This window comes from Pan paniscus, chromosome 6 (genome assembly GCF_029289425.2).
Source record: "Pan paniscus chromosome 6, NHGRI_mPanPan1-v2.0_pri, whole genome shotgun sequence".
Classification (NCBI taxonomy): domain Eukaryota; kingdom Metazoa; phylum Chordata; class Mammalia; order Primates; family Hominidae; genus Pan; species Pan paniscus.
In genome coordinates, this window is record NC_073255.2 from 48234071 (window position 1) to 48259988 (window position 25918).

The 25918-nt window shown below is 41.0% G+C and overlaps 1 protein-coding gene across 3 annotated transcripts in view; it reads right to left on the bottom strand.

Annotated features, from left to right (window-relative positions):
* Nucleotides 1–25918, bottom strand: part of SUGCT (succinyl-CoA:glutarate-CoA transferase) — a 719374-nt gene that overhangs the window by 654103 nt on the left and 39353 nt on the right. For all 3 annotated transcript variants that reach the window (XM_034963995.3, XM_003808696.7, XM_063605682.1), the window contains exons 2-6: nucleotides 24738–24789; nucleotides 23711–23784; nucleotides 17174–17259; nucleotides 16161–16211; nucleotides 10689–10809 (exon numbers count right to left, since the gene is read on the bottom strand). In XM_034963995.3, the coding sequence (XP_034819886.1) occupies nucleotides 10689–10809; nucleotides 16161–16211; nucleotides 17174–17259; nucleotides 23711–23784; nucleotides 24738–24789 (384 nt within the window). The remainder of the gene's footprint in view (nucleotides 1–10688; nucleotides 10810–16160; nucleotides 16212–17173; nucleotides 17260–23710; nucleotides 23785–24737; nucleotides 24790–25918) is intronic.

The window sequence follows — 25918 nt, forward strand, 5'->3', positions numbered from 1 at the left end:
TGACCAGACTAGTCTTTCTTATAATCAAATACAATCTGCCTTTTGTATCCATGGGTTCCACATCCATGGATTCAACCAATCCACAAATTGAAAATATTAGGAAAAAACTTGCATCTGTGCTGAAGATGTACATTTTCTTTTCTTGTCATTACTTCCTAAACAATAGGTATAACAACTATTTACACAGCATTTACTTTATATTAGGTATTACAAGTAATCTACAGATGATTTAAAGAATACAGGAGGATGTGCATAAGTTATATGCAAACACTATGCCTATCATATCAGAGATTCGAACATCCACAGAAGGTCCTGGAACTAATCCCTCACATAAACTTAACTGTACGTTTGCCAAATTTCTTAAACTTTGATATTTTTCACTTGAAAAACCTTTGTGCATAATATGTTCTTTACAAGTTGGATTTCACTGATTCCACAATCTGGTATTCCATCAAAATCCCTGATCTTTCCAGGTTCAAACTATTACCTACTCCACATACTTTTAACCTTTGTGATTAAATATACTGAGGTTCAAATAAAAGGCTGAAAGTTGTGGTATTGCACTAATGCTAGCTTGAAGAAACATGCAAAGAATGGAAAAAATAATTAGCGAGATGAATGCTATCTAAACACTATCTGACATGTATGTTTTTATCCTTTTAAGTATAAAATTTTTTTCTTATCTAACATTGCTTCTTTAAATTTATGGATTTATTTCCCAGGCCTATTACCATAAGGGGAAACAATTCAGTTTTGATGACAGGGTTTTTGGATGGTGGCTAAGTCCTGGCATGTTTATCTGGCACGATCTATAAAACATTCAATTTGTGAAAGTTTTGAAATAACTACTGCTGTGACATTAACTAGTATTGTCATCTTTTTCCTTTTACTGGTCCCTAGTCTCCAAGAGATTCTTTAAATTGGAAACTATTCTAACCATATATCAGAAATTAGAGACAAAAGATGAAATCAACTGATTCTAGTGGGTAATGATCTATACTAAATTTATACCGTATTTCTAGGCCCAGGCGATCTCTTTGCTTCTGGAATTTTAGAATATGTAGAAAAACAGCTCAATCTCCTGTTAAAGTTTTGGGTTTCTCTTTTTTAAATCAATAGTATCAGAAAAATAAAAATATCTGGGAATTGAAGTAGACCACATACATTTATGTACAAAGCTGTGTCATGAGAGGGTACTTGCATATCCCTAATTACACCCAGCAGAGCTCTTCTAAGATGAACAATTTTGTCACTTTTCTTTTTTTTTTTTTTTTTTGAGATGAAGTTTTGCTCTGTCACCCAGGCTGGAGTGCAATGGCATGATCTCAGCTCACTGCAATCTCCGCCTCCAGGGTTCAAGTGATTCTCCCGCCTCAGCCTCCCAAGGAGTTGGCATTACAGGCATGCACCACCACGCCCGGTTAATTTTGTATTTTTAGTAGAGATGGGGTTTCACCATGTTGGCCAGGCTGGTCTCAAACTCCTGACCTCAGATGATCTGCCCACCTTGGCCTCCCAACGTGCTGGGATTACAGGCGTGAGCCACCGCGCCCGGCCAATTTTGTCACTTTTAACAGAATGGGAAATCACTTTATCCATGTTCCAATCCAATACATTTTCCTTTTTCCTTTTCTCTTTTTATTTTTGTTTTGTTGTTTTGTTGAGACAGAGTCTTGCTCTGTCGCCCAGGCTGGAGTACAGTGGTGCAATCTCAGCTCACTGCAACCTCCACCTCCTGGGTTCAAGCGATTCTCCTGCCTCAGCCTCCCCGAGTAGCTAGGAGTACAGGCACACGCCACCACGCCTGGCTAATTTTTGTATTTTTAGTAGAGACGGGGTTTCGCCATGTTGGCCAGGCTGGTCTCGAACTCCTGACCTCAGGTGATCCACCTGCCTCAGCCTCCCAAAGTGCTGGGATTACAGGCATGAGCCATTGCACCAGGCCCTTCTCTTTTTATTTTTAAGAGACAAGTTCTCACTCTGTCACCCAGGTTGGAGTGCAGTGGTGCAATCAGAGCTCACTGCAGCCTCAAACTCCTGGGCTCAAATGATCCTCCCACTTCCACCTCCTGAGTAGCTGGAACTACAGGCTTGTGTCATCATGCCTGGCTAATTTTTTTTTTTTCAAATTTTTTCTAGAGACGAGGTCTCACTATGTCACCCTGGCTGGTCTCAAACTACTGACCCTCACGCAATCCTCTTGTCTTGGCCTCCCCAAGTGCTGGGATTACAGGCATGAGCCACTGTGCCCGGCTTAAATAAATATTCTATTTCCATAGTTAGAAACTTTGAAGACAGCTATCTCATGTTCACTCGACTTAATGTTAATCCTTACTACCTGAAAAACATATTTCTTCAGCAAAATTTGCTTTAAAGAATGTTGCAAAGAGACTCCTTCTCTCAGTTTCATCTGAGGCTTCAAACCCCCAAAAAAATGTCCTAGTGGCAGAACACTAGCACAGATAACACTAAAAGATTATGAAACTAGTTTTGCTGCCATTAGCTTATCATCCATTTGAGGATATGTGAGAAAAGGTGAAAAGCTAAATAAAACCTTCAGCTGAATTTCCTTGGAAAGAGTTGTTATTGTGTGCTAGGCATCTCATTCTGTCATAAGAGAGGAGCAAGCTGTTTTCCCCTTAACTTAAGCCACACAAGAGAGACTTCCAAAAAAGCATCAGAGACCTTGACACAAGCTAAGGGAATTTGGGAATTCTGGGAATTTGGAATTACCTAAGCACCTGTGGCATGTATCTGAAAGAATACCAAAGGCAAGGGGTTATGGCTACATCGGCTAAAAGCAACAGAGCTAAGAGTTCGGAATAAACTGTACACCTGCCAATGGCCAAGGAGGAGGGAGGATTTTTCCCCATGGGCCAAGTTCACCATGAGGAAAGCAGAAGGAGTTTATCTGAAAAGGAATTCTACCCATGAGGGCTGCCTATAGGACAAGGTGATCATAACAGACAGACTCTGTGTATAGACAACCACAAAAAACAGGGACTGAAGTGGGAGAACTACAGTCTGAGGTCTCTGAGGAGACTACAAAACTCCCCATAAAGAGAGCCACCTACAGAACTTCAGGCACACAGAAGGCTCCACTGCAGGTTACAACTACACCAGTCAAGTCATACCCTTTTTGCACCCTTTAACTTGCTTCCCTTCCCTGGGAGGGCCTGATTCTGAAAAAAACCACAAATAGCAGCTAACAATAGGAAAAGATGGATAATGAAGAAACTGACTAGGCTCTTCCGAAACACATAGACATGCAGACACAGGCATGCATGTGCATACATAATACAAACACACACACATGCAACATATGTGCACCTGTAATACAAACACACACACATCCTCTTCACATTCCCAAGAAAGTAGCCTGAAGTTGGGGGAAAGGAGACATCATAAACTGGACAAGAGTCTGAGGTTTTGATATTAGACTGGACTGAACATTTTAATACTTTAAACGAAATAACTGCCAGGCATGGTGGCTCACGTCTATAATCCCAACACTTTGGGAGGCCGATGCAGGAAGATCACTTCAGCCCAGGAGTTCAAAACCAGCCTGGGCAACATGGTGAAACCCCATCTCTACCAAAAATACAAAAACTATCCGGGCGTGGTGGCATGCACCTGTAGTCCCAGCTTCTCGAGAGGCTGAGGAGGAGGATGATTTGAGCCTGGGAAGCAGAGGTTGCAGTGAGCCGAGATCGCACCATTGCACTACGGACTGGGCAACAGAGCCAGACCCTGTTTCAAAAGAAAAGAAAAGAAAAGAAAAGAAATAACTGAGGAGAAAAAAAATCTATAGGACTTGCTTGGGATTTCATCTATGAGCAAAGAGAATAAGTGGACAGTGCAGGTTTGCAGAGGTGGGCTGGGAGAGAAGAAAGCATCTGCTGGTACTCCAGTAAGTCCAACTCATGTAACACATCTGTTATATGTGTATGGGTAAAAAGAAATATTTAAAGATAAAAGGTTATACTGTTGGGGAATAAAATAAAGGCATAAAGTCATTTTCTGGAATCAGTCCATGTCTACAGACAAAATATAATCTCAGTCCTTAGCTCCAAGGGCTGTGTTTTGAAACCCTACATTTATATGCTAAGTTTCTCTTCCCCTGCAGAGATGGTGTCATTATTTCTTTAAATAATGAGCTTAATATGAAATGGTAAATATGTCAAACCACACTTTCACTAAAGATCACTGTCTATAAAGTTGGACAGATGGCCACAATATCCTGAAACTCTGGTGAAAAAATATTTCCTGATATAAGAGGGTGCAACAGAGACACTCATAATTTAGACCAGTAGTTTTCAATTGTTTTGACTATGAGGGTTCCCTTTAATATCATCTATTAAACTATCATCTCCATATTGATTATTTATTCAGTCTAAAAATGATACTTAATGCAGTGTGAACATCGCCAGATGAACTAGACTACTGTCTTTAGAAATTTTTTAAAAATCTTGCTGATTGTTATCCCATTTTACTCCACTCTGCCTCTCTTATTTTATTCTTCCTTCTCTTCTTCCTTTCTTCATTCCCTCCTTCCTTTTTCCTTCATTCCCTCTTCCTTCCTTCCTTATTTTCCCTCTCTCTAGTCTTAATGTCTTTTCTCACCTTCAAAACATCTATGAATTTGCAGTATGGATTTGCAGGTCCTATTCTAATTATTCTATCTTTTTTTAAAGCTATAGTTATGTGGTGAATATGCCGAAAATAAGAACACACACACACAGACTAACTCATGCCATAAGAATCCAACTGCAGCAGTGTTTTGTTTTGTATTCCCGTTGCTGTGATATGAATGTAGAATGCAGTTGCTAAATAATTTGCCTCATCCATTTGGGCTCACCATTCTCTGCTATTGACTCTGAAACACTATGAGGGCCTTTAATAATCTTTAAAAAATTATCTTTATAGCTACTCTGTGAAACCTGAGCCCCATTTCAATCTCCAATGCCTATAATGAAGTCAGTCAACCAGGAATTGAATTCTACCTCTTTTTTTTTAATCTGCATTCTACTGAAAAATCCTACTTCTTTTAAAGATTATGATCCTACCCCTCCACTGCTCAGACCCATCCTAGCATGCCATGGCCCCTGCACACCTCTGCAGTATCTTTTCAAGCATACTGCTCTCAGTTTTTAGTGTTCCAAACACTTCGGCTTTCTCTTAGATCCTTAAAGGCGTCTAGATCTTTCCTACCACGGAGCCTTTGCACATGGTATTCTCTCTGCCTCAATCACTTCTCCCCTTGCTCATTACATGGCTGGCTCCTTGTCATCCTTCAGGCCTCTTAAATGTTACCCCCCCCCCCAAAAAAAACCTTCCCTGACAAGCCCATTTACAGCATGCAACCCCTCCTCTGTTAATCTCCACCACAGTACTATTTCATTCTTTCATAATAGTATAGTTTGCTAATACATGTTGTATTTATTATATGTTTTAACTTGTTTATAGAATGTCTCTGACCTAGGCTGTCAGCTCCTTAAAAATGCAAGGACAATGTCTACATTGTTTGCCCTGAACACTCAACACAGCCAGGAATATACAGAAGATCAAGAAATAGTTGTTTGGGGGTAGGAAAGGGAAGAAAGGAAGGAAATAAGGAGGGGAGCTATTTGGGCATTTCTGAATCTTTTATTCTCACTTAAATCATAAAATACAGAATGACAAATACTCATGTACCAGCCAGTCAGTTTATTTTGTGAATATAATTGAAATTCTGTGGGTCTCTCTTCCCTGTCCCATATCCTACCTCCCCACTCCCCAGGGTTAATCATTCTCTTGAATTTTGTACTATTCATTACCTTATATGTCTTCATATTTTAAACACATATATTTTGTACGATTTTAACTCTATGTAATGCTATATAAATAGAGATTAAGGAAATGTCCCTGAGGAATTCACAAAAATAAAAAAGGCACTTTTCAAACCCTCTTCCTTTAAAAAAAAAAAAAAAAGAAACTTCATTAAATGACATGTACAGTGTTCCCACTACAAACTCAGTCTAGTCAATAATATAATGAAATGTTTATCCTTCCAGAAAGAAAGAGTAATGAAATTAACAAGAACAGGAGAAATAACATTTTAAAATGTAGTGGAGAGGATTCCTACTGCTAAATTTTTATAATTAATAACATGTTCAGAAGATACAAGGGAAAGAAGGTACAACTTAAATTGTTCGGGGAAATACCATTGTACTTCTAAAAGTATAGAGAAATATAGAGTGGTCACTTCACAAATATAAATATGTCCTTCAGAGAATCTTCCTACCCAGTGGTACACAGGAAACACTGCCCTTTTCACAAAAATAATTCCTAGTGAATAATAGCTGTTTAAACACTGCCCCCTAATGTGCATACTCAGCTTCCTCTGAAATGATAAGAGGACCATGCTAATAAAAATAATCAGGTCCTTCCTCCCTTGTGATCACTCTAGCATTTTTGTCCTGCAGACCAGATTTCATAGACTGAGGCAATTTCAACCACACAACTGTCAGAGTGCATTAAAGTCAATCTCCCAGCCATTCTAAGATTACTCTCATCAGCAATAGGGCCAACATGTGAGTGAGAACAAACTATTTGGGCTTGGACAGCACTGACAAGAGAGCAATACCATTGGGAAATATCAGGAAAGTCTAGGATCTCAATCACAACATGTGCAACTTTAGACTGATGTAATCAGTCTTATTAAAAAAAACACACACACACACAGACACACTGATTACCAAGAAAATCAAACTTTTTTTTTTTTTGAGGTGGAGTCTCACTCTGTCACCCAGGCTGGAATGCAATGGCATGATTTCGGCTCACTGCAACCTCTGCCTCCAGGTTCATGCAATTCTCCTGCCTCATCCTTCCAAGTAGCTGGGATTATAGTCACCCACCATACCCAGCTAATTTTTGTATTTTTAGTCGAGACGGGGTTTCGTCATGTTGGTTAGGCCGGTCTTGAACTCCTGACCTCAGGTGATCCGCCCGCCTTGGCCTCTCAAAGTGCTGGGATTACAGTCACCCACCACCATACCCAGCTAATTTTTGTATTTTTAGTAGAGACGGGGGTTTTGTCATGTTGGTCAGGCTGGTCTCGAACTCCTGACCTCAGGTGATCCGCCCGCCTCGGCCTCTCAAAGTGCTGGGATTACAGGCATGAGCCACCACGCCCAGCCAAGAAAATCAAATTTTAAAAAAAGAGATGAACCTTGCTTTATATGCACACAAACTCACAACTCATGAATGACTTTGGCTTCCAGAAGAATCTGTTGAAATTTAGACTCCCTGACTAATAAATTTGTTCATGACTTCCACTATTGCAAATAAAATTAACAAGCGAAAGAAAATGGCAAAAATATATTATTCTCAAGTAGCACTGTTCAGTGTCACCTAATTACAAAATCTATGTCATTACTTATTGATATGTCTAAGTATGGAAAGCATAGAGGCACTTACTACTAAGACAAGAAGCCTGAGTTTTAAACCCATCTGCTATTAAATAGCTGTGTGACCTTAGGTCTGGATCTGTTTCATTATCAGGAAATAAAGGAGAACGGAGTATATAGATGTTATTCTAATAACTGTCAGGAGATGGGAATTAGGAGATTATAGAATAATGAGAGGTACGTTTTCAGACTACACATATCTGCCTATCACCCTCTCATTCCTCCATAATATCACTAAAAAGCACATGATAGAACCATTCTTCCTTGTCTGAGAACTACTGAATTATATAATCTATCTCCAATGCCATTTCGCCACACTAAAATTTTAATACAGAATTTGAGAACTGTAAGAAAACTTAGAGACTCTCCAATCATTAAGTCAAGGCCCAGAAGAACTTTTGACCCTAACCAGTTAGTTATAAATGTGAATCATTAGGAAGTGTGGGCTTCCCAAGTAGACTAACATTTTTTTTGACTCGATGATGTGTTAAAATGTATTATTATTCTCAATTGTCATCCTGCTCGAAACCCACACCCTATGCCATGTGACTTTGTAGTTCCTCCCTCTGAAACAGAATGTATTTCACCACCCATTGGTATTGGACTTGGCCATGTGACTTGCTTTGACAAATACTCCATTTGTTAGCAGATACATTGGGAGCACAGGCTTTAAACACACTGGTGAAAATGGGCTTGTTCTCTTGCACTCCACCTTTCCCTAAGAGGGGAGATGCATTTGGTGGCCACTGATCCAAGGAGGATAACAGACATGCAGAGCATACCAGTCCCCCAATGCACAACTTGGAGCCAAACCTAACCAGTCTGTATCAACTGAATCCCAGCCAACCACAGACATGGGAAACAGAAATAAATGCTTATTGTCATATAGCATTTTGCATTTGTTGGCTATGCAGCATTTTTATGGTAATATGATAATTCAGAAGATAATTTACCTATATTAAGATTTTAAACCTCAACATTTCCATTAGATTACAAGATTCTGATGGAAAAAAATCTCTCCCTCACTCTGTCACACATATAAATATTGTTTAGACAGAAAAATGAAAATATGATTATGGATCTATAAAACAGCACATTTTAAAAAGTGAGATCTAGTGGCCAAGAATCATCTACCAAGTACAGAACCTGTCATTCAGTACAGAAGTTAATCATCAGGGCCGGGCACAGTGGCTCACACGTGTAATCCCAACACTTTGGGAGGCTGATGTGGGTGGATCACTTGAGGTCAGGAGTTCAAGACCAGTCTGGCCAACATGGTGAAACCCCATCTCTACTAAAAATACAAAAATTAGCCAGGCAAGGTGGTACATGCCCGTAATCCCATCTACTCGGGTGGCTGAGGCAGGAGACTCACCTGAACCTAGGAGGTGGAGGTTGCAGTGAGCTGAGATTGCACCAAAGCACTCCAACCTGAGGAACAGAGAGATACACTGCCTCCAAAAAAGAAACTGCTGTTGGCTGTGGAACCCCTATCACGTGCTCTGCATTACAGGTGGAACTGGGAATAGAATAACACAATCACATAAGGCAAGGAGTTCAAGACCAGCCTGGCCAACATGGCAAAACCTCATCTCTATGAAAAACACAAAAAAATTACCCGGGTGTGGTGGCTAGTGCACTTGGTGTTGTCCTGCCTAAAACCCTCTTCGCCAGTAGCTATGTGGTTCACTCCTTCACCCCATGCAGGTCTCTACTCAAATGTCACCATATGGGTAGGGCATTCTCTCACCTACCAGTATGAAATAACTTATCCTCACCCCACCCCCTTGCCAACTACCAGACTCAATTACCAAAAACAAAAACAAAAGTGCTTATTTATTTACTATCTATCACCCTAACCTAGCATATAAATGCTCTAGAGAGCACAGATGGATTTTTATCACTCCTATATTCCAGAATCTGAGTCTATTGCCTGGAAGATCAGAGGCTTGCAGTAAATATTTGGTGGATGACTGAGTAAAAACTTAAAATATTATGAATTTTTCTGATGCAAACTATTAATATAACATTTTATGTTATGAGTCACTTTTCTCTATTGCATCCCTAATTAAGAGTTAAGTACTTATATAGAAAACTAAGTAACACCGTGACTTTTTCCCTTTAGCCTAAACATACACATACATGCATATATAAGTGGTTCACTGGCAAGGGCTGAACAATTGGAAGACTTTATGCCACTCTTTTCCTTCCTTTGGCTTAGTGCTTCTGAATATATTGAAGGGATACCTTGGGTTCCTATGTTATTATCTTAAAGCCAATTAACATTTCAACTGTAGGCCAGGAGTGATGGCTCATGCCTGTAATCCCAGCACTTTGGGAGACCAAGGTGGGTGGATCACCTGAGGTCAGGATTTAGAGACCAGCCTCGCCAACATGGTGAAACACTGTCTCTACTAAAAATACAAAAATCAGCCAGGCATGGTGGTAGGCACCTGTAACCCCAGACACTCAGGAGGCTGAGGCAGGAGAATCCTTTGAATTTAGGGGCAGAGGTTGCAGTGAGCCGAGATCATGCCACTAAACTCCAGGCTGGGCGACAGAGTGAGACTCTGTCTCAAAAAAAAAAAAAAAAAAAAAAAAGAATTGTTTTCAACTGTAAATTCACCTATGCAAGAGTTAATAACAGTATTTTGTAAACATTTGCAAAACATCAACATAAAACTTAGCAAAACTATAGGCAGACAATTCAAAGAAGAAATACGAATAGCCAATAAATTTATGAAAATATTCATTTAGGTTAATGTTTCTTAATAATGTTCAGCAGCCAAGGCCGGACGTGGTGGCTCACGCCTGTAATCCCAGCACTTTGGGAGACTGAAGAGAGCAGATCACGAGGTCAGGAGATTGAGACCATCCTGGCCAACATGGTGAAACCCCGTCTCTACTAAAAATACAAAAATTAGCTGGGCGTGGTGGCACGTGCCTGGTAATCCCAGCTACTCAGGAGGCTAAGGCAGAAGAATCGCTTGAACCAGGGAGTCAGAGGTTGCAGTAAGCCGAGATCGCGCCACTACACTCCAGCCTGGCAACAGAGCGAGACTCTGTCTCAAAAAAAAAAAAAAAAGAAAAAAGTAAGTTCAGCAACCTAAACGGCCTTGGAAAAAGGAAAACAGAATAACTTCCAAAAAAAAAAAAAGCCAGCAAAAGGTTTCTTATAGCAATAAGAAAACACAGAAACTGGAAAACCTTTTAACTGACAAGGGTGTGGGGTTGAAATACCTGTGATGGAACAATAGATGATGTGAGGAGCAATCTCGTCTATATCTTCATATCCCAGGCCCATTGCAGACAGTTTGCCAGGGACATAGTTTTCCACAAACACATCACAAACAGCTGCAAGCTGATGGAAGAGGTGAACATGAGTCAGACTTCCACTCAACAAATCCCCACATGATAGAATTTTAACTTTACACAATTGATTCTCCCTTTGTAATAGCTCAGAAAAATCACAGACTGATGAAGCAAATTAGATAAACATAGAAGTTCTGGTCAACTATTTAAAGCATTACTGTCAGTAAAATAACGGCTATTAAAGTTTTTGTAAGTACACGTAAGTACATGCAGAATGGATTCTGCATCCTTCAAATGTAATAAATATCTAGACTACATGGTCTGTCCAAATAGATTCTCAAAAGATTAGGTAGAAAAATTAGAATGTAAGTACACTAAATCAATGAAAAACATTTTTTAAACCTTTACAAGAAAACTAAATAGGCCAGGTGTGGTTGTTCACTCCTCTAATCTCAGCACTTTGGGAGGCCAAGGCAGGTGGACTGCTTGAGCCCAGGAGTTCAAGATCAGGAGTTCAAGACCAGCCTGGGCAACATGGCAAAATCCCATCTCTACAAAAATTAGCCAGACACGGTGGTGCATACCTATGGTCCCAGCTGCTCGGGAGGCTCAGGTGGGAGGATCACTTGAGCCGGTAAATTGAGGCTGCAGTGAGCCGTGATGGCGCCACTGCACTCCAGCCTGGGAGACTATTAGACCTTGTCTCCAAAAACAGACCTAAACACAATGTCTCTACTACTCAGCATCCCTATTATTATGTAATATTCCTCATTATAACATGCACTTAACGCACTTAAGCAGGATTCTGAAATGTTTTCACACCTTTCAGATGCATTCTTCCCAAAGAGTTTTAAATGTATTTAAGAACCACTGGAGTTTTTTTTCTTCAGGCTACTAAACTATAGCCCAGTAAACCAGGAACTGTCAGGAACAAAATCCAGATTGTGATGCCCAGACCGCTGTTACGGGAATTAGAGGACAATGCAGCATTGTAAACCTTAATTTTACAGAAATTTTACAAAAAATTGGGAAATTTTTTTCCCAAAATTTCAATTGTGACTACATACTTTTAAAAATGTTTTTAAAGGGCCAGGTGCAGTGACTCACACCTATAGTCCCAGCACTTTGGGAGGCCGAGGAGGGCAGATCATTTGAGGTCAGGAGTTCAAGACCAGCCTGGCCAACATGGTAAAACCCTGTCTCTACTAAAATTACAAAAAAATGAGCCAGGTGTGGTGGCACATGCCTGTAATCCCAGCTACTCGGGAGGCTGAGACACAAGAATCACTTGAACCTGGGAGACAGAGGTCACAGTGAGCCGAGATCACGCCACTGCACTCCAGCCTGGGTGACAGAGTGAGACCCTGCTTCAAAAAAAAAAAAAAAATCTTTTTTAAATAAATTGGCCGGGCACAGTGGCTCATACCTGTAAATCCCAGCACTTTGGGGGGCCTAGGTAGGCAGATCACTTAAGGTCAGGAGTTCGAGACCAGCCTGGCCAATATGGCGAAACCCTGTCTCTACAAAAACTACAAAAATTAGCTGGACGTGGTGGCACGTGCCTGTAGTCTCAGCTACTCAGGAGGCTGAGGCAGGAGAATCACTTGAACCCAGGAGGTGGAGGTGCAGTGAGCCAAGATCGTGCTGCTGCACTCCAGCCTGGGGCAACAGAGTGAGACTCCATCTCAAAAAAAAAAAAAAAAAAAAAAACACAGTAATTGGCCAGGCCAAATAGCTCACACCTGTAATCCCAACACTTTGTGAGGCTGAGTTGGGGGGATAGATCACTTGAGGTCAGGAGTTCAAGACATGCCTGGGCAACATACCAAGGCTTCGTCTCTACAAAAAATTTAAAAATTAGTCAGGCATGGTGGCACATGCCTGTAGTCCCAGCTACACAGGAGGTTGAAGAAGGAGGATTGCTTGAGCCCAGAAGGTGGAGGCTGCAGTGAGCCAAATTCTCACTACTGCACTCCAGCCTGGGCAACAGAGTGAGACTGTCTCAAAAAAAAAAAAAAAAAAAAAAAACACTACTACAAGCTCTAAAGAAAATAAACTGCAGGCTGGCCAGGCACAGTAGCTCATACCTGCAATCCCAGCTCTTTGGGAGGCTGAGGCAGGTAGATTACCTGAGGTCAGGAGTTCAGGACCAGCCTGACCTACACAGTGAAACCCCGTCTCTACTAAAAAATACAAAAATTAGCCAGGCATGGTGGTGGGCACCTGAAGTCCCAGCTACTCGGGAGGCTGAGACAGGAGAATTGCTTGAACCCAGAAGGCAGAGGTTGGAGTGAGCCGAGATCGCACCATTGTACCCTAGCCTGGGAGACAAGAGCAAAACTCCACCTCAAAAAAAAAAAAAAAAAGAAAGAAAGAAAATAAACTGCATGCTATATAGCAAAATTCTAATATTTTTGTTTCATCTAGGCATAGGATAAATGAGAGTTCATTATTCTTTCAACTTTTCTGAATGTTTTAATTTTTCATAACAAAATGTTATAGGAAAATAAAACTCATGCATTGCTCTGCTGACCATAACACATGCCCATAATAATGATATTGTGACTGTCAACTAATTAACATAGAAAATTATCTGAAATATTGGATAAGACATGATCAGAAGTTATCAAATCATATTGCCACAATAATACTAAGTTTCATATAGGTTTTCTAGGCAGAGTTTCAGTTTTTACACAACCTGTTTTTGGTTAGCCTAGCTGACAAAAGAGTCATACTTTTTGAAGCTCTCATGTATCCAGCTGATTGCCTTGTGTAATACTTTGGAACTGTTTCTATAAACTAGACTCATTGTACTAGCAATCATAGCCACCAAGGCCTAAATGGAGAGGGGTTATTTTTGCTAATCCTTTTTTTTTTTTTTTTTTTGAGATGGAATCTCACTGTGTCACCCAGGCTGGAGTGCAATGGTGCAATATCGGCTCACTGCAACCTCCGCCTGTCGGGTTCAAGCAATTCTCCTGCCTCAGCCTCCCAAGTAGCTGGGACTACAGGCACGCACCAACACGCCCAGCTAATTTTTGCATTTCTAGTAGAGACAGGGTTTCACCATGTTGGCCAGGCTGGTCTCGAACTCCTAACCTCATGATCCGCCCACCTCGGCCTCCCAAAGTGCTGGGATTACAGGCGTGAGCCACCACGCCTGGCATTTTTTGCTACTCTTAAGGCCAGAAGAGAAATCTGTACCAGAAATATGAAAGACTAGAGAAAAAATAATTTTTCCTTTAGATAGTAAGATACATAACTTATTAATTGTAATAACTATCTAAAAGCAATTGGCTGGCCATGGTGGTTCCCACCTGTAATCCCAGCATTTTGGGTGGCTGAGGCATGCGGATTGCTTGAGGCCAGGAAAACAATTTAGAAAAATCAAACCAAGTTTCAAAAGAAAAACAGAAACAAACCTAAGTTATGCTACAGGAAAGATATGGGAAGAAAGAGTGGTAAGATCAGGATGATTTTCAAGTTTTGGGTTCGAAATATATCTAGTTAACGAAAATTCTAAATTGGCTGCATTGATCCAGCAGAACTGAAAAGAATGGTCCCTGATTCTGATCTTAATAATTAAAGATTATCTTCCAATAACTGAGATAGAGAACATAAAGCAGCAGCAGAGCAATTGAAGCTAAGTTAATGTTTTGGTAAAAAATAAAGTTTGAGGCCAGGCGCGGTAGCTCACGCCTGTAATCCCAGCACTTTGAGAGGCCGAGGCGGGTGGATCACCTGAGGTTAGGAGTTTGAGACTAGACTGACCAATATGGTGAAACCCCATCTCTACTAAAAATATAAAAATTAGCTGCGCATGGTGGCACATACCTGTGGACTCAGCTATTCCGCAGGCTGAGACAGGAGAATTGCTTGAAACCAGGAGGCAAAGGTTGCAGTGAGCCGAGATCGCGCCACTGCACTCCAGCCTGGGTGACACGGCAAGACTCTGTCTCTAAATAAATAAGTTTGAGACTTGGTTCTCTAACCAAATAGCCCTAAGTACAGTTGGCCCTTGAACAACAGGGGTTTGAACTGTGCAAGTCCACCCCTAGGTGGATTCTTTTCAACCAAACGTGGATGGAAAATGCAGTATTCACTGGATGCAAAACCCATGTACCCTGACAGGCAATTTTTTGTATAAGCAGGTTCCACAGGGCCGACTGCAGGACTTGAGTATGCACAGATTTTGGTATATGTGGAGGTTCTAGTAGAACCAATCCCCCGAATACAGAAGAATACTGTACATCCATTAGATTCAACTTAAACCTTAACAAGGATGGCAAACAAGGTTTATCCCACATGATGAATCCAACATCAGGAACATAGGAAATAATAACAGCTAACACCTCATGAGTGCTGACTATGTGGCAAGCACTCGTCTACACATTTTACACAGACTAACTCAATTCTAACAACAACCCTAGAGAGTAGGTACTATTGGGCTGGGCACGGTGGCTCACACCTGTAAATCCCAGCACTTTGGAGGCCAAGGTAGGCAGATCACTTGAAGTAAGGAGTTCGAACCAGCCTGGCCAACATGGTGAAACCCCATTGCTACTAAAATTACAAAAATTAGCCAGGTGTGCTAGTGCACACCTGTAATCCCAGCTACTCCAGAGGCTGAGGCAAGAGAATTACTTGAACCCAGGAGGTGGAGGTTGCAGTGAGCTGAGATCATGCCACTGCCCTCCAGCCTGGGCAACAAAGCGAGACTGTTTCTAAAAAAAGAAAGAAAGTAGCTACTATTATTACCTCCAGTTTACTAATGAAGAAACTGAGACACAAAGAAGTTATGTAACCTGTCTGAGGTCATATAGCCAGTAAGCACAGAAGGCAGGATTCAAATCCCATGCAAAGGTAACCACCCTTAATTTAACCACTGTGCCTTCCAGCTCCTCTAAGAAAGATGCTCAGACCAGGTCTGGATACATTGGTCATCTGAGTAAGGGTTAGAGAAAGCTTGGACTTTCCAGTGATGTGACCCAGATCCAAATGTCAGCTTCTCCCCATACTAGCTAGGGAATCTTGGAGCATCACTTAGGCACCAGGAAACTCAATTCCCTTTTATGTAAATGAGATTTCAATACTTCATTTACAAGGTAAAATCTGACGATTAGAGGAGATAATGTGAGCAAAGTGCCCAAGCCCAGGATTTGCTGCAGAGTTGGTGCTCAGTCAATAGTAGCTAGCACCATAATGATACACAATATACAAAAAATTTAAAGCACATCACACTTACAAAGAAGTATACAAATCAAAGTAAATACTTAAAAGGTATTTGTTGCAAATGTACAGATCACCCATAAAATTGAGTTTTAAAACACTTTTGCTCTGATATTCCAATCCCTAATTATAACCTAGGTGGTAGGATGCTTTCTATACATCATACTGTACCTCTTTGATGATTTTCACCCCTTTTGGATCCTTGATATTAACAGCAATACTCTAAAAATTAAAAAACATATATATATATTATTTCGATGACCAAAACACAAGAAGCCCAATCCCCACCATTATGCAATATACCCACATAACAAACATGCATATGTATCCCCTGAATCTAAAATAAAAAGTAAAAAAAAAAATAAACTATGTATATTAAAATACTATCATAAAAGTTTTTCTTTTTTTCTTTTTTTACTTTTTGAGACGGAGTCTTGCTCTGTCACCCAGGCTGGAGTGCAGTGGCGCGATCTCGGCTCACTGCAACCTCTGCCTCCCGGGTTCAGGCGATTCACATGCCTCAGCCTCCCAAGTAGCTGGGATTACAGGCACACGCCACCACGCCCAGCTACTGTTTGTATTTTTAGTAGAGACGGGGTATCGCCATATTGGCCAGGACGGTCTCGATCTCCTGACCTCGTGATCCACCTGCCTCAGCCTCCCAAAGTGCTGGGATTAAAGGCATGAGCCACCGTGCCCAGCCATGAAAGTTCTTCTTATTGCTGACAAGAAAGCCATTCATATCATAGATCATCCTCTTAAATTTATTTTATGCATGAAGAAATATTTAAATCAGCTTTACTGATTCTATTTACCATGAGGATATATTAATATGCTAACAAGGATGATAGGAGATGTTTTTAAAGTATAATACTGAGTGTTAGGCAATTATTCTCTAATAATAACAAATGTAAGGAATCAAATAATTTTTCTATTTCATAAAATTATTTCCATTATAAATTCTTATGAAATGTTCTAAGTTACTTAGTAGGTAAGAAAGAGTAGTAAAAAGCTCCATTGTTTCTACTTAGTGAATGGTAAATGAATAGAAGTTTAATTTATTTGAAATATTAGTTACATCTTAATTTTTTTAAGGAAGAAAAAAACAAGCCACAATGATATCAACAGTTTTGCTATTACAAGAGAATTACACACAAAAAGCAAAAAAGGTATGATATTCTTACTTTTTTATTTCGGTTAACACTGAGATAATATGTACTTTCTGTCCCAACAAAAGGTGGCCCCCAAGTTCGTGTATCATCACCAGCTCCTGAAAATAATAACATGAGCTATTAATCTTTGGGGTTTGTTTTTTTTTTTTTGGAGATGGAGTCTTGCTCTGTTGCCCAGGCTGGAGTGCAGAGGAACGATCTCTGCTCACTGCAACCTCTACCTCCTGGGTTCGGGTAATTCTCCTGCCTCAGCCACCTGAGTAGCTGGGATTACAGGTGTGCACCACCATACCTGGCTAATTTTTGTATTTTTAGTAGAGACAGGATTTCACCATGTTGGCCAGGCTGGTCTTGAACTCCTGACCTCAGGTGATCCACCCGCTTCAGCTTCCCAAAGTGCTGGGATTACAGGCGTGAGCCACTGCGCCCATCCATTTAAAGCAGTTTCTAAGTGACCTTGAAAATAAAAATAAAAATAGTACTACCAATTTCTAGAACTATAATTTCATTGTACCATCAATTGCTAAAACTAGCTGGGATTACAGGTACCCGCCAACATGCCCGACTAATTTTTGTATTTTTAGTAGAGACAGGGTTTCACCATATTGGTCAGGCTCATCTCAAACTCCTGACTTCAAATGATCCACCCGCCTCAGCCTCCCAAAGTGCTGGGATTACAGGTATGAGCCACTGCACCCAGCCAAGAAGCATTAGTTCTAACTGGAGATAAACCAACGACATCTCCTGCATCAGCCTCCATAGTAACTGAGATTACAGGCGTGCACCACCATGCCCGACTAATTTTTTATTTTTAGTAGAGACAGGGTTTCACGATATTGGCCGGGCTAGTCCCGAACTCCTTACCTCAATCCTGACCTCAAGTGACCCAGCCGCCTAGGCCTCCCAAAGTGATCCCACTGCACCAGGCCAGTAGTTTATTTTAGATATTTGCACTCATTTCTCAGGTGGAGATAATGTCAGGAGTCTAAACTGGAGGCCTACAGGCTTTCCTGATCTAACTGGGGTTTCAGAAGGCTCTGTGTCCATGGCACATGACAGGAAATGTATGGTTAAAGGACATAAACTGGAAAAACCTGCAGCTTGGGAGACATGTTTTATTTGACCCACACAATTCTTTTTTTTTTATTATTATACTTTAAGTTTTAGGGTACATGTGCACAACGTGCAGGTTTGTTACATATGTATACATATGCCATGTTGGTGTGCTGCACCCATTAACTCATCATTTAACATTAGGTATATCTCCTAATGCTATCCCTCCCCACTCCCCGCACCCCACAACAGGCCCCGGTGTGTGATATTCCCCTTCCTGTGTCCATGTGTTCTCATTGTTCAATTCCCACCTATGAGTGAGAACATGCAGTGTTTGGTTTTTTGTCCTTGTGATAGTTTGCTGAGAATGATGGTTTCCAGCTTCATCCATGTCCCTACAAAGGACATGAACTCATCATTTTTTATGGCTGCATAGTATTCCATGGTGTATATGTGCCACATTTTCTTAATCCAGTCTATCATTGTTGGACATTTGGGTTGGTTCCAAGTCTTTGCTATTGTGAAAAGTGCCGCAATAAACATACGTGACCTGCACAATTCTTAAAGTTTTTAACTAGCTGCCATGATTTCAAAATCTGGAAATCTTTAAAAATTCACACTGCCTTTCCTAGATGACCTTTTGACACACTCATTCATTCAACAAATATTTAATGAGCACCAACTATGTCACAGACACTGCTCTGTGCAGAGCAGACACAGCAGTGAACAAAAGACCAACAGCCCTGGCCTCGTGTCCCCTAGTGGAGACAATGCTGAAATTTCAGCTGCATCCTTGCTCACTTCCCTGCTCACTTTCCTCACTTAGGTTCCCTGCCTGGCCCTGCAGGCACACAGATACACCCACTGACTGGCTAACTCTACAAAAAGAAGAGTATACATAAATGTAATATGCTCTTTGGTTACACAAATAAAAATAATCTCATCTAATAGTAAATCAGAAAACTACAACCAGGCCAGACCCGGTGGCTCATGCTGGTAATCCCAACACTTTGGGAGGCCAAGGTGGGTGGATCACTTGAGGCCAGGAGTTTGAGAACAGCCTAGGCAACATGGTGAAACCCTGTCTCTACAAACAATGAAAAAATTAGCCAGGTGTGGTAGCACACGCCTGTATTCCAAGCTACTTAGGACGCTGAGGTGGGAGGATCACTTGAGCTCAGGAGGTCAATGCTGCACTGAGCCAGGAGTGCGCCACTGCACTCCAGCCTAGGGGACAGAGCAAGATCCTGTGAAAAGAAAAGAAAAAGAAGAGAAGAGGAGGAAAGGGGAGAAGGGAGGGGAGGGGAGGGGAGAGGAGGGAAGGGGAGGGGAGGGGAAGGAATAAAAGAGAAAAGAAAGAGAAGGAAGGAAGGAAAAGAAGGAGAGAGAGAGAAAGAAAGAAGGAAAGAAAGAAAGGAAGGAAGGAAGAAAAAGAGAGAAAGAAAGAAAGAAAACAACAACCAAATTTTATGTAATTGAGGAACTGTAGAAGTGGATATAAAATGAAACTAGTTTTCTATTGAAATGTGAAAATATCACCAAGTTGCTTTTAATGAAAATCCCTTTTTCTCATATCTGTGTTGAATAACTATCTCAAAAACCCAAAACAATTAAATATATAATATGAATATTAAAATGTATTAATCAGAAGGGTGAAGACAGGGAGTCATAGTAACTGGTCAAAAAAAGGACAATAGGCCAGATGTGGTGGCTCGCCCCTGTAATCCCAGCACTTTGGGAGGCCGAGGTGTGTGGATCACCTGAGGTCAGGAGTTTGAGACCAGCCTGGTCAACATGGTGAAACCCCGTCTCTACTAAAAATAAAAAAATTAGCCGGGCGTGATGGCATATGCCTGTAATCCCAACTACTCAGGAAGCTGAGGCAGGAGAATCATTTGAACCTGGGAGGTAGAGGTTGCAGTGAGCCGAGATGGTGCCGTTGCACTCCAGCCTGGGCAAGAAGAGCGAAAAGTCTGTCTCAAAAAAAAAAAAGGACAATAAATCCCTGCTAGGAACAAAGCCCAATACCAAGTGTACGGCAATGAGACATAATAAAGGCCTAGACAAAGAAAGATCTGTTGTGGTTTAGTTTCCATGGTGGAAACTAAAAAGTACAAAGGGGAAATAGGCCTCACTATATAGGGAACAACAATTTATAAAATTAATAGAAATACAAATGTTACCCTGGTGGCCAACAGAAATAGCAAGAGAAATTATTAATACATTGAATCTTCTATCTAGGAATGGAAAATGCAAGAAAACCAATGGTTGTAGTGCTGCAGTGTTGAAATCAGATAGCAATATGGAAATTAGAAGCTTTAAAGAAAAAAAACAAATGTTGAGCTAGAAAATAAACATTCTTCCGCATGTATCCAACAATGACTAAAAGCGATGAACATCATTAGCTGAATAAACAAAGCATCATCTCTGGGAGCAGGACTTACCAGGCACTTCTACTGCCTAAGACTGTCAGGGATAATAAAAAGTAATAAAATATAATATACTAATATATGATATTCCCCATGCTCATCAGAGAATCTTCTGCTAACTGCTTTGGCCTCTTAAGAATATCTACTTAACAAGAAATTGAATCTTCCAGATCAAATATTCTACTTTCTGTAAAGACAAAATAAAATTTAAAATTTTTTAAAAAAGAAGGAAACAAACAAAAAGATATTCTACTTTATATGGCTATCACTTATGGTCAATTACTAAGTTGATGTAATTATAAATCATTCTCTTGTAAGTCTTAGAGATACATACACACTATTCAGCACTGTACCAGTCTCACTGATTTGGGGATTCTGTTTAAGACCCGTAGGATCAGATCTTGAAACATAAATAATAATGCTAATTTTTGAAAACTTCTAAAACAAGCTGTATAGGCCATGTGTGGTGGCTTACCCACACCTATAATGTCAGCACTTTGGGAGGCTGAGGTCGAAGGATCATTTGAGCCCAGGAGTTCAAGACCAGCCTGGGCAACATAGGAAGACCCTGTTTTAACCAAAAAAAAAAAAAAATTTAATAAGGCCGGGTGCAGTGGTTCACAGAGTGAGACTCCATCTCAAACAAAACAAAAAAAACTTAGCCAGGCACAGTTGCGCACAACTATGGTTCCAGCTAAGGTAGGAGGATTGCTTGAGCCCGGGAGGTCAAGGCCGCAGTAAGCCATGATCACACGATGGCACTCCAGCCTGGATGACAGAGTGAGACCTGTCTCAAAAAAAAATAAAATAAAACAAGCTGTTTATATGATGATATAGCAGACATTAAAAAACATGGACTGTGCCCTTTAAGTGCTTATTGGAGAGAAAGGGCACAAAACAACGACACGTTCCTTTTTGAGATGGAGTGTGGCTCTTGTTGCCCAGGCTGGGGTGCAATGGCATGGTCTCGACTCACTGCAACCTCCGCCTCCCAGGTTCAAGAGATTCTCCTGCCTCAGCCTCCCAAGTAGTTGAGATTACAGGCATCTGCCACCATGCCCCACTAATTTTTGTACTTTTAGTAGAGAAGGGGGTTTCACCATGTTGGCCAGGCTGGTCTTGAACTCCTGGGCTCAAACGATCTGCCCACCTCGTCCTCCCAAAATGTTGGGACTACAGGCGTGAACCACCATGCCTGGCCAACAATGATGCTTTTCTAAGCAACTTTATCAATAACAGCTTGAACTAAACACCAAAATGCTAAGATGATACCAAACAAAAGTGAGAAATGTGTACACAGAATATATCTATTTGGTGAACAAAGGAGGAAGAAAGAACAGGAAAGATGTCAGATGAAAAACATAAAAGCAAAAAACTGATCTAAGCTTAGGTGTTTCCCGCTTCAAAACCTTTAAAATTATAAAATGGGGAAATGTTTCTTTTATTGGGAATAGAAAAAAATGGCCAGGAGTAGTAGCTCACACCTGTAATTCCAACATTCTGAAAGGCTGAGACAGGAGTTCAAGACCAGCCCAAGCAACATAGCAAGACCCTGTCTCTACACACACAAAAAAATTTTTATTATTATAGCTGGGCATGGTGGTACATGCCTGTAGTCCCAGCTATTCAGGAGGCTGAGGCAGGAGAACTGCTCGAGCCCAGTAGTTGGAGGCTATGGTGAGCTATGATCACACCACTGTACTCCAGCCTGGATGACAGAGGGAAATGCTGTCTCTAAAAAATAAAAACAAAAAGGAATAGAAAAGAATGACTTAGGTTGGAGTATTTGAGGTTTTTTGTTTGTTTGTTTGTTTGTTTTTGAGACAGGGTCTCACTCTGTCACCCAGGCTGGAGTGCAGTGGCACGACCTCGGCTCACTGAAACCTCCACCTCCCAAGTTCAAGAGATTCTTCTGCCTCAGTCTCCCAAGTAGCTGGAACCACAGGTGTCTGCCACCATGCCTGGCTCATTTTTGTATTTTTAGTGGAGACAGGGTTTCACCATGTTGGCCAGGCTGGTCTCGAACTGCCGAATTCAGGTGATCCACCTGCCTTGGCCTCCCAAAGTACTGGGATTACAGGCGTAAGCCACCACGCCCAGCCTTAGGTTGTTTTTTGAGGGACTGTGATTCCTTTTCCTCCTCTCCTTCTTCTGTACCCTATTTCTTCACTTTTATCCTCCTTTCTCCTGGCCTTCCCTTGATTCCACGGTGAGGGAGGGTGGCCAGGCCCACTGTAATCTCAGTCTCAATGCTAAAGCTAGGCTGGGGCTAAGGAAGGCCAGAATCATGGCTGAGGGTCTGGATATTCCTAATTACTTGTGTGCCCCTAAATAAGTTGCTTTACTTCTCTGTGCCTCCATTTTCTCCTTTATAAACTATGAATAATAGCATCAGCCCATAGGGTTGTTGTAAAGATTAAATAAGCCCAGGCAAAGCATTGAGAACTTTGCCCCGGCACTGTAGGTGTCATTATCATCGTTGTTATACGCTGCATCTCAGTCCCTTTTTTTTCATTTTTTTTTTTTTTTTTTTGAAACGGAGTCTTGCTCTGTTGCCTAGGCTGGAGTGCAGTGGCATGACCTTGCCTCACAGCAACCTCCACCTCCCGGGTTCAAGTGATTCTCCTGCCTCAGCCTCCCAAGTAGCTGCAATTACAGGTCCATGCCTGCCTACTTTTTTTTTGTATTTTTAGTAGAGAAGAGGTTTCACCATGTTGGCCAGGCTGGTCTCGAAGTCCTGACCTCAAGTGATCTGCCCTCCTTGGCCTCCCAAAGTGCTGGGATTACAGGCGTCAACCACTGTGCCCAGCCTCAGCTTCTAACAAAAGCTTTCAGGTGCAAAGAAGAAACTGGTTTGAGCCTTAGCACTTAGCACACGTAAGGAGTGAAAAAGATATCATCAGTGTTAGTTCACAGGAAAACAAGAAATGGAGAAGAAAAAGACAATCATTTCATTTTAATTCTCTCCTTATCCCACTTACAGGTACACTAAACATGGGTATTTAGAGAATTATTTTAAAATATTTATTAGCTTGTTTCTATTTTTTAAAGGGAGTAATAGCTTTACCTGGTCTCTCCACTTTTATAACTTCTGCTCCAAGATCTCCTAAATTCATAGTAGCAAAAGGTCCCGCCAGGACTCTACAATGTTAAAAATGATAAATAAATTAATTACCATCTTGAAAATGTTTATATTAATTATTTTCCAACAACCCGTCAACACAGACACGCTCATATAATGCTAGTAAGAATCAAAACAGTTAAAACTGTAATTTGGCCATATGTAATAGGGCTTTAAAAATATATATCCCCTTTGATCCTATAATTCTTTTTCTTTTTTTTTTTTTTTGGAGACGGAGCCTCGCTCTGTCACCCAGGCTGGAGTGCAGTGGCACTATCTCAGCTCACTGCAAGCTCCACCTCCTGGGTTCATGCCATTCTCCTGCCTCAGCCTCCCGAGTAGATGGGACTACAGGTGCCCACCACCACGCCTGGCTAATTTTTTTGTATTTTTAGTAGAGACGGGGTTTCACCGTGTTAGCCAGGATGGTCTCGATCTGCTGACCTCATGATCCGCCCGCCTCAGCCTCCCAAAGTGCTGGGATTACAGGCGTGAGCCACCGCGCCTGGCCCCTATAATTCTTTTTCTAGAATTTTATCCTGAGGAAGAAATCAAAACTGAGGGAAACATTTGTGTACAAGGAAGCCTAATTTATAATCGTGAAAGATTAGAGGATGATTAAGTAATTATGTGACATCGATATATTAATTACTATTTCACTTTTTTGTTGAATTTTGAATAACATAGGAAAATATTAAAAATATAACATTGTGTTTAAAATATGGGTAAAACTAATTTCAATATGGTTCCAATTTTTGTTTTTTAAGATTATATATAAATATACATTGGGAAAAGGCATAAATACTACACTAACTGTCTCATAGAATGATATTACAGCAATTTTTCTTTTCTTATTTTCTTCTCTAAAATTTCAACATAAGCATATAAGTCTCTTCTTATAATTCAAAAAATTAAAAGTTTTTGAGGAAAGGGAAAAACCCAATCACCAAAATGTAGATAAACCAATACAAACCTTGTTAGATCCAGAATTTTTACCCCTTCCAATGGCTTTATATTGTTCATATCTGGCAAAACAGAGAAAACATTTCAAGATAATTCATTACTAATTTTCTTACATTTTCACATACACCATTATAAGCTTGAGACAGATCACAAGGACTACAGTGATTCTTAGCAAGGGAGTCCACAGACCACAAGGCTCTAGTAAAGAATACTGGAAGCTCAGCCAGGCACAGTGGCTCACTCCTGAATCCCAGCACTTTCGGAGGCCGAGGCAGGCGGATCACCTGAGATCAGGAATTCGAGACCAGCCTGGCCAACATGGTGAAACCCCACCTGTACCAAAAATACAAAAATTAGCCAGGCATGGTGGCACATGCCTGTAATCTCAATTATCGGGAGGCTGAGGCAGGAGAATCACTTGAACCCAGGAGGCAGAGGTTGCAGTGAGTTGAGATCATGCCGCTGCACTCCAGCCTGGGCGACAGAGCAAGGCTCTGTCTCGAAAAAAAAAAAAAAATACTGGAAGCTCATACAGTAGGCATTCTGTCCTTGAAATGAGCCAATTTATTATTTTGTAAGAAATTGCTGTCACAGGCCAGGTATGGTGGCTCACACCTGTAATCCCACCACTTTGGGAGGCGGAGGCGGGTGGATCACTTGAGGTCAGGCACTTGAGACCAGCCTGGCCAACATGGTAAATCCCATCTCTACTAACAATACAAAAAATAGCCAGGCACTGTGGGATGTGCATGTAATTCTAGCTACTCGCTGAGGCAGGAGGATCCTTTGAACCCGGGAGGCGGAAGCTGTAGCGAGCCGAGATCGAGCCACTGCACTCCACCTGAGCGACACAGCAAGATATCGTCTCAAAAAAAAAAAAAAAAAATTACTATCACAATCACAGCAATAGCAAATATTTGAAGTGCATGTGATTGGTGCATTATTTTCTTGACAGCATACTTACATGGAAAACCAAATTATAATCAGAAGGTAAACTGATAGGCAAAGCATCAGAAAAAGGAAAGTAGCTAAAACCATGTTTAATGTGGTAAATTGTTACAGCTATTTCCCCAAAAATCACACCTCCAGATATCCACAACCTCATACATTCTCCTCCCACGTTGGCACTGGGCTTTGACATCTGCCTTGTTTTCGCCAACAGGATATTAGGAAAGTTGATGCCAGCAGAGG